This window comes from Orycteropus afer, unplaced genomic scaffold (assembly GCF_000298275.1).
Source record: "Orycteropus afer afer isolate SDZICR_OR568_19922 unplaced genomic scaffold, OryAfe1.0 scaffold00114, whole genome shotgun sequence".
In the NCBI taxonomy this organism is placed as follows: Eukaryota; Metazoa; Chordata; class Mammalia; order Tubulidentata; family Orycteropodidae; genus Orycteropus; species Orycteropus afer.
Window position 1 is genome coordinate 4,847,289 of NW_006921701.1, and position 8,023 is coordinate 4,855,311.

At 40.4% G+C, this 8,023-nt stretch overlaps 1 protein-coding gene across 1 annotated transcript; it reads left to right on the forward strand.

Annotated features, from left to right (window-relative positions):
• Positions 1-1,154: 1,154 nt before the first annotated feature.
• Positions 1,155-7,746, forward strand: NDUFB4 (NADH:ubiquinone oxidoreductase subunit B4). Its single transcript, XM_007943879.1, has 3 exons — positions 1,155-1,334; positions 5,696-5,842; positions 7,684-7,746. The coding sequence occupies exons 1-3, from the start codon at positions 1,155-1,157 to the stop codon at positions 7,744-7,746; spliced, it is 390 nt and encodes a 129-aa protein (XP_007942070.1).
• The last annotated feature ends 277 nt before the right edge of the window (positions 7,747-8,023 follow it).

The following is an 8,023-nucleotide window of genomic DNA, read 5'->3' on the forward strand; positions in this document are numbered from 1 at the left end:
AGGGGAGCTGTTGCATTGTGGTAAACTGTGGTCAATGACATGAGACAAAGTATATGTGAACTGCTGTATGGAAAGCGAATTTGCTCTGTAAATCTTTACTCAAATCACAATAAATAATAAATTTTAAAAAATTATTGTGTCCCTATGATAAATAAACCAAACTAAATCCACTGTCCCATCCATTCTGACTCAAAGCCACCTACAGGACACAGCACAACTGCCCCCATAGGGTTTCCAAGGCTGTAAATAAATCTTCATGGACTGCCTTATCTTTTTCCCACAGAGTGGCTGTTGGGTTCAAAATACCTACCTCTCAATTAACAGTCCAATGCTTTAAGCACTACACCACCAGAGTGCCATATGATAAATAAACATGGCCTTATATTGTGTATCTAATTAACCTACAGAAAATCTCTTTTTTCCCTTGGATAGGGACTTTATGTTTTGCAGAGTACTTTGGCATATATTCATTATTTTATTTTATTCTCACAACAATCTTGCTAGGTGGACAAAACAGAGATCATTATCGCCAGGATATATTAGAAGAAACTCAGAGAGGGTAAATGACCTGCTTAAGGTCATACACCTTGGATGGTCCCTGACACTAAAACCTGAGGACTTCTGACTCCAGTCACGATTCCCAGTCTCTGCCAGTCCCACACAGCTCAATTCATATAATAAGCTCTAGTTATTCACTGAGAGCTCTGGTAGCTTAGTGCCTAAGGCATTTGACTGTTAACCAGAAAGCTGGCAGTTGAAACCCACCAGCCACTCCTCGGAAGGAAGGTTGGGCAATCTACTACCATAGTGATACTGCCTCAGAAACCCAAAGAAGGGTCGCTAGGAGTCGGATCCGACTCGAGAGCAGTGAGTTTGGTTTTTGGTTTAGTTAGTCACTAAGAATAAAGATACTAGGAACAAACAGCAACGGTTGAAATGGGTAACAGTGAAGGAAAAGAGTATCGCGCATGCGCAGATCACTAATAGGGACCAAAACGGTGAGGTAGGTTCGGGAAAGTTAGAAGCTGCCCTCCTTCCTACACGCTATCCTTGGCCTCCAGCTAACGCGCAAGCGCACTGCTCAGGCTGAAGGTCAAACTCAACAGGGCGGTACTCACAGTTGCGCAGGCGCGACTCTGCGCCGGGTCGCCAAGATGTCGTTCCCAAAGTACAAGCCGTCGCGCCTGGCCACTCTACCCAGTACTCTCGATCCAGCCGAGTACGACATATCTCCGGAGAACCGGCGGGCTCAAGCCGAGCGCCTGGCCATAAGATCCCGTCTTAAACGGGACTATCTACTTCAGTACAACGACCCCAGCCGCCGAGGGCTCGTCGTGAGTGGGGGGCCGACTGGGCGGGAATCGAGGGGCCAGAGGACGGGCGGGACCCTCGGTGGGCATCCTGGATGTCCCTGATCAACTCAGGGCCCCAAGAAGAGGGTCTGCCTCTCCGAGGCCCAGACAGTATACCAACTCACTAAGCCCTTTGACCTTGGGCTTGGTGGTTAAGAGGGTGTGTTATGGAGTCAGTCACGCTGGATCACTCCCGACCTGGGTGATCTTGAGAAAAGTTATTTAACTCCTTTAAGCCTGTTTCCCTTTATGAAAAATGGAGATAATATCTCATTGCCGTCATGAGGATTAAGTGGGATAAAGCACGTGATGGTCTAGCACAGTGACTGATGGTAATGAGTTCAGAAAATTTTTATGTGGATGTAATGTTAAAAACTGTTTTCCACCTTTCAGTTCACGGCATATAGCGAGAGTACTCCCTCCTGATGGGAATATGGTGATTTCTTCAGTTTACATCTTTTAAAGGCCTTGCAGCTTGTTGAAGCTTTATGTTTTGGAGTACAACCCCAGGGCACTACACACTGGCAAATTATATGACCCTTGGGCAACTTCGGAAGGAAGACTGGGCAATATCCTTCCGTAGAGATACCGCCTCGGAAACCCAAGAAGTGGGCGCTTTGAGTCGGAAACGACTCGATGGCAGTGAGTTTGGTTTTTGGTTTTTTGGGGCATCTTACCTAACCTTTTTGAATCTTAGATTCCAGTATTTAGGTGGGAATAACTTAAAACTCACTGCCATAGAGTCCATTCCAACTCTTTAGAGACCCCCATTGGGTTTCTGAGGAGGTGAATCTTTACGGAAGTAGATCGCCTCATCTTCCGCACAGTGGCAGGTGGGTTTGAACCGCTGACCTGGTTAGCCAGATGCCTTATCCACTACACCATCAGAGCTCTTTAGGTGGGAATGGTAGTATATTATTCATAGAGTTGTGGTGAGGTCAGATGATAAAATCTCTGTAGCAGGCCTGACACATAATAGGTATTCAGTAAACTGATAGCTAGTTTTATATAACAGGTGTGCTTTTAGATAATTTTATATACAGAGCTGTTTACATATTATGTTAAGAACAACAAAGACATCAACAGATGCATAGGGTTTTGGGGAAGTTATGAGGATTAAAAAGTTACAATGTGCAAGACACTATGCTAAACCCTTCCCGAGTATTTTATTCATATATCACAACTATTCAGAGTTAAGCTCCAGTATAACTGAAAAAACCAAACTTACTGCCATCTAGTCAATTCTGACTCATAGCTACCTCCATTGGGTTTCTGAGGCTGTAAACCTTTACAGAAGTAGATTGCCCCATCTTCCTTCCACTGAGTTTGAACTGCTCACCTTCTGGTTAGCAACCAAATGCCTTATCCACTATGCCACCAGAGCCCCTTGAGCTCTATTACTATCCTCATTTTACATATGTGAAGACAGCATGGAAAGGACAAGTAGCTCATGCAGATACCCAATTAGCAGCAAGTGAAAGCAAAATTTGAATCCCATTCTTTGTAACCCAGGAAAGCTCTGGTAGTGTAATGCCTAAGGCACTTGACTGCTAACCAGAAGGCTGGCAGTTCAAACCCACCAGCCACTCCTCAGAAGGAAGGTTGGGCAATCTATTTCCATAGTGATACTGCCTCAGAAACCCAAGGAGGAGTTGCTATGAGTCGGGTCCGACTCCGGGCACATAATGACAACAACAACTGTGTAACCCAAAGCTTCTAAGTTGTTCTCAGCCACAACCTTGTTTACTTGAGAAAAAGGTGTGAGATAGACATTTGTTATGTACATACTGATATGATTGGGTTTGATGTGCCAGATAGCACAACAATGGGTGAAAAAGTAAGGCCTTGGAGTCAGACAAACCAAAGTCAAACCTCAGATCGTTCATTTTCCAGCTCTATGACCAGGGGCATTTTCTCATATGTAATATAGGGGCAACAACACCTGCCTCGCTGTTTGTTCTGATAATGAAATAAGTGTCTGGCACTTAATCATTTTTTGGCTTATAAATGTAAATTCCTTGCCCAATCTTTTTGATTCAATTAGTCAATAAATAATTGCTCAGGGCAATTATCTGGCAGTTATATGGCAGATCCTATTTTAGATGCTGAGGTAACAATGAAGAACAAAACAAACTGAAATCTCTGTCCTCATAGAGCTTTCTTTGCATTGGGGGAGATAAGTAATGAACAAGTTTGAAAATAAATTATTTAACATATTAGAGAGTGATAAGTAACAAGAAGAAAAATAAATCAGGGAGGGGGACTAGAAGTGTGTGTATGTAGTGGGAAGGGGGAGCAGCTGTAATTTTAGATAGGGGAGGCCAGGGGAGGCCTCTCTTAGAAGGTGATATTTGAGTAAAGACCTGAAAGACTCTTGGTGAGGGAGCTAGCCATGCAGAGGGAGAGCAGGTGCCAGGATCCTTAGTAATGTCCCTGAAGAGGCCATTGTGGCTGAAGTAGAGGGAAGTAAGGGCAGAGTGAGAGGAGATGAGATCAGAGAGATATCTGGAGCTAGATCACACTGGGCCTTGTAGGTCATTGTAAGAACTTCCATTGAGTAGAGGGTCGTAACCAATAACCAGTTGCTGTTGAGTTGATTCTGACTCATAGCAACCTATGTGTGTCAGAATAGAACTGTGTGCATCGGGTTTTCAATGGCTGATTTTTCATAAGTAGATCACCAGGCCTTTCTTTAAGGCACCTCTGGGTGGACTTAAACCACCAACCTTAGGGTTGCAGCCAAGCCCATTAACCATTTGCACCACCTGAGACTCCTATAATCTGGACTTTAACAAGCTCTCTCTGCTGCTTAGTTGAGAACAGACAAAAGGGAGGAGTAATTTAGTTAAGAGATGATGGTCACTACCAGGATGGTAACTGGAAGTGGTGAGTAGTCAGATTATGTGTATGTATTAAAAGTAGAGCCCACCAGATTGGCTGGCAGATTGGATGGTGGAATATGAGAGAAAGAGAGGGGTCAAGGATGACTCCAAGGTTTTTAACATAAGAAACTGGCAAAATGAAGTAGCCTTTCACTGAGATGGGAAAGAATTTGAGAGGATCTGGTATGAGATGGAGTAGAATATTAGGAAATTAGTCTGTTTATATTTGTTTTAGTCAAGATGGTTATTAGACGGAATGTTGAGCAAGCTGTGGGATATTAAGTCAAGGGGAGAGATGTAGGTCTGGAGATGGAGTTTTGAGAGTCATCAGAAGAATTTGAACAGGATTATCAGAGAATTACTCAACAAATAGGTGAATATTTAAGGCCATATGACTGAACAAGATCATCAAAAGAGTGAGTGTAGCAATCTGAGATCTTTGAACCGAGGCTCTCCAATTTAAAAGATTGGGGAGTTAAGGAGGAAAAGAACAAAAGAGACTAAAGAGGAAAATCAAGCAGGTATGTGTCCTGGAAACCAAGTGAAGAAATGGCTACAAGAAGGAGTGTTCATCATGTCAAATGCTGCCAGAAGTCCAATGAATGTAGAATGATGTCAACGAAGACTATCTCCATAGTTTGTCTCTTGGAACCTCTCAGCAGAATTACCAGGCTCAGTGAACTATGATCACGGGGCTGTTGATATTTCTGTGAAATGAAATGCCTGTTTCTGGAAGACAGAACTTGCAGATATTAAAGGGTAGAGAACTGACTAGCAGAGTTTTGAGAATTCTATCAGATAGTCATTCAAATACATTTATAGTAGAAGGGATAGATATAAAAAGACTTGGAATTTATTCTCTCAGGTATTGTGATTGAACAATCAAACATCCCCTTGAACCTATCCTCTGTATCTTCACCCTCTTTACTGTTTCTGTTTGGAATATAGACATAATATTACCACAGAACACCCTCCTGCAACTTATTTGTTGCCTGGAGAGGCAAGTGTGGGGTATTGCTAGTAAAGGTTCTAGAAACAAAATCTGAAGTATGACACAGCATATGAAACCAGTTTGTCTTCATCAGGAATTCTGTAGATGGTCTCACTTCAATAAAGACAATGAAGCTAAAAATTATTAGATAAAAATTATCAAGGAGAGAAAGTGACTTCTTACACAGTTTAAGAAGGTGAGGATTCTTAAATAAATGGAGAGTGGAAGCGTGATATAAGAGTCTTTAAAATTCAGAAGGATTTGAACAGGATTATCAGAGAATTACTCAACAAATATTAGAAACGAAAGACCTTCCCTGAAGCAATTTCAGAATATTCAGGGTATACCTTAACTCTTGTAGAACATAAAAGGCATATATCTCCTGTGCCCTTCCACAAATGTCCTTATGAAATCCTTTCTTTAGTATGGCACTTTTTAAGTTCTCTTATTTTTGTTTTCATTGATTCTAGGAAGATCCTGCCTTGACTCGTTGGACCTATGCAAGATCAGCAAATGTCTATCCTAATTTCAGGCCTACTCCCAAGACCTCTCTCTTAGGAGCTGTGTTTGGCATTGGGCCCCTGTTCTTCTGGTATTATGTTTTCAAAACTGACAGGGTAAGTATTAGAACCTGATGCTAGTATTTGTGGAGTAGACTCTCAGCGCCAGCTGCTGCTCTTTCTCTTTGATAAATGACACCCGTGTCTCTCCCATCTCAGGCCCTCTGCACTTCCTTTTACCTTTATTCCTATACAAAACCAAAAACCACACCCATTGCTGTCAAGTTGATTCTGACTCATAGTGACCCTATAGGACAGTAGAACCGCCCCAGGTTTCCAGGGCTATTATAAATCTTTACAGAAGCAGACTGCCTCATCTTTCTCCCACAAAACAGCTGATGAATTCAAACCAATGACCTTTTGGTTAGCAGGTGAAAGCCTTAACCACCGCACCACCAGACATCCTTTTATCCGTATACAGCAAGAGTTAAAAAGAGTTTTCAATTATATGTTTGGTTTTCTTAGTTTATTGTTTTCGCTCATAGAAATATTTTTTAAAAAAAGTCATGATAGCCACAGGGTTTTTCAATCAAATTAAATTTAATGGCTTCTCTAGAATTTAAAATAATAAAATGATCAATATAAATTTCTAAGACCAGAACTTAGCCCATGAAAAAATTATCCTGTTGTGTTGTAGATAATAAAAGGAAATTGTATCAAACAAAGGAATACAGAAATAACTTTTCAAAAAGTTAATTTATTTTTTCTCATTAGGAAATGTGTAGAAATTAAATTGTATTCTGACTCAGATAATATCTTTGCAAATTTTTATATTAAATGTTTTAAATTCACTTGTTTATAAAAAGATTGTATTTTTGGGGTAAAGTTATTAGCAGAATATATATATACATAAGTCATTTAATGTATTCCCTATTTGAATAAATTCTAATTCTATTAGTCACATTTTGTGAGTTAATATTAAAACTTACCAGTACCCTAACAACAGAGGAGTAGAAGCTGCCTGTGCTGAACCACTGTCATCAGGGACCTGAGTATAAGATAGCAGGGTAAGCCAAGGTTATCCTTGGCACCAGTTGCTCCACTGCCAGACCTCAGGCCTCATGTTGTCATCTAGGCTGGAGCCTACCCAGCTTGCTCTGCCTTGAACCATCCAATCCACTCTCTTGTTAGAGCTCACACATCTCGATTATTTGATAATTATCTGTCTTATAGAAAAGTAGACCACACTTTCTTGGAAGTTGTTTGCATTTTGCTATTAATGTATGTGTTTTAGGGAGGTAATCTGTTTGTAATTGCTAAAATATGGGAAAGATGTTTTTGAATAAGAGTGTTTTCTTACTGTCCCTTTATTTCTCCAGAGTACTGCCCCATCTGGTGGCATAATGCCTAAGGCATTTGACTGCTAACCAGAAGGCTGGCGGTTCAAACCCACCAGCCATTCCTTAGAAGGAAAATGGGGCAATCTACCTTGGAAACCCAAGGAGGGGTTGCTGTGAGTCGATTTGACTCAACAACAGTGAGTTTGGGTTGTTTTTTTTTTTTTTTTCCTTTTTTATGGCTGCTCACTTAAATCCCCAGGTTTAGATGATGGAGGAGTGAGATTAAGTTGAGAATTTTTCGTTTCCATTTTTCAGGGCTATACTGTAAGTTGTGCCAGAATGCATTGGTTTTTTTAATATTTTTTTTTTATTGTAGTTTAAGTGAAAAATTACAGAGCATATTGGTTTTCCTTTCAATCATTTATATGCATTTTGTTTCATGACATTGATTGCAATCTCCTCAGTGTAATAGCATTCTTCCACCTTCCCTGGGTTCCCTATTTCTATTCATCCTTCTTTCTTGCCCTTTCCTGCCTTCTAAGCTTTGTTTTTGGGCAAATGCAATGTATTGCTTTTTAAAATGTACTCTTTTTTGTTTGTTTGTTTCTTTCTATACAGGATAGAAAAGAAAAACTTATCCAAGAAGGAAAATTGGATCGAACACTTAATATCTCGTACTAAGTTTGGCAATGGTGACTGTATGTGTTCTTGTGTAAATAAATCTACTAATGATTAGTTTCTTTTTTGTAATATCACCTTGTTCCAACAAACATTTTCTGGATATTATAAAATCCCTGCTTTCTAAGAGCTCACAGTTTAATGAAGAAACCGATTTATGTTCATTTATCCAGTCAATAAATGAGTGCTTATAATATGCCATAAATTGTGTGGTGTGCAGAGAAGACAGTAAGTCTGTCAGTAAGATAGACTTAGTCCCTGTGTTTAAAGATTATACCTT

Bases quoted from the DNA above. Each gene is read 5' to 3' on its own strand.
- NDUFB4 (XM_007943879.1), top strand. From the start codon at position 1,155: ATGTCGTTCCCAAAGTACAAGCCGTCGCGCCTGGCCACTCTACCCAGT. The intron at 1,335-5,695 runs GTGAGTGGGGGG...CATTGATTCTAG, and splicing joins CCAGCCGCCGAGGGCTCGTC to GAAGATCCTGCCTTGACTCG. The intron at 5,843-7,683 runs GTAAGTATTAGA...CTTTCTATACAG, and splicing joins ATGTTTTCAAAACTGACAGG to GATAGAAAAGAAAAACTTAT.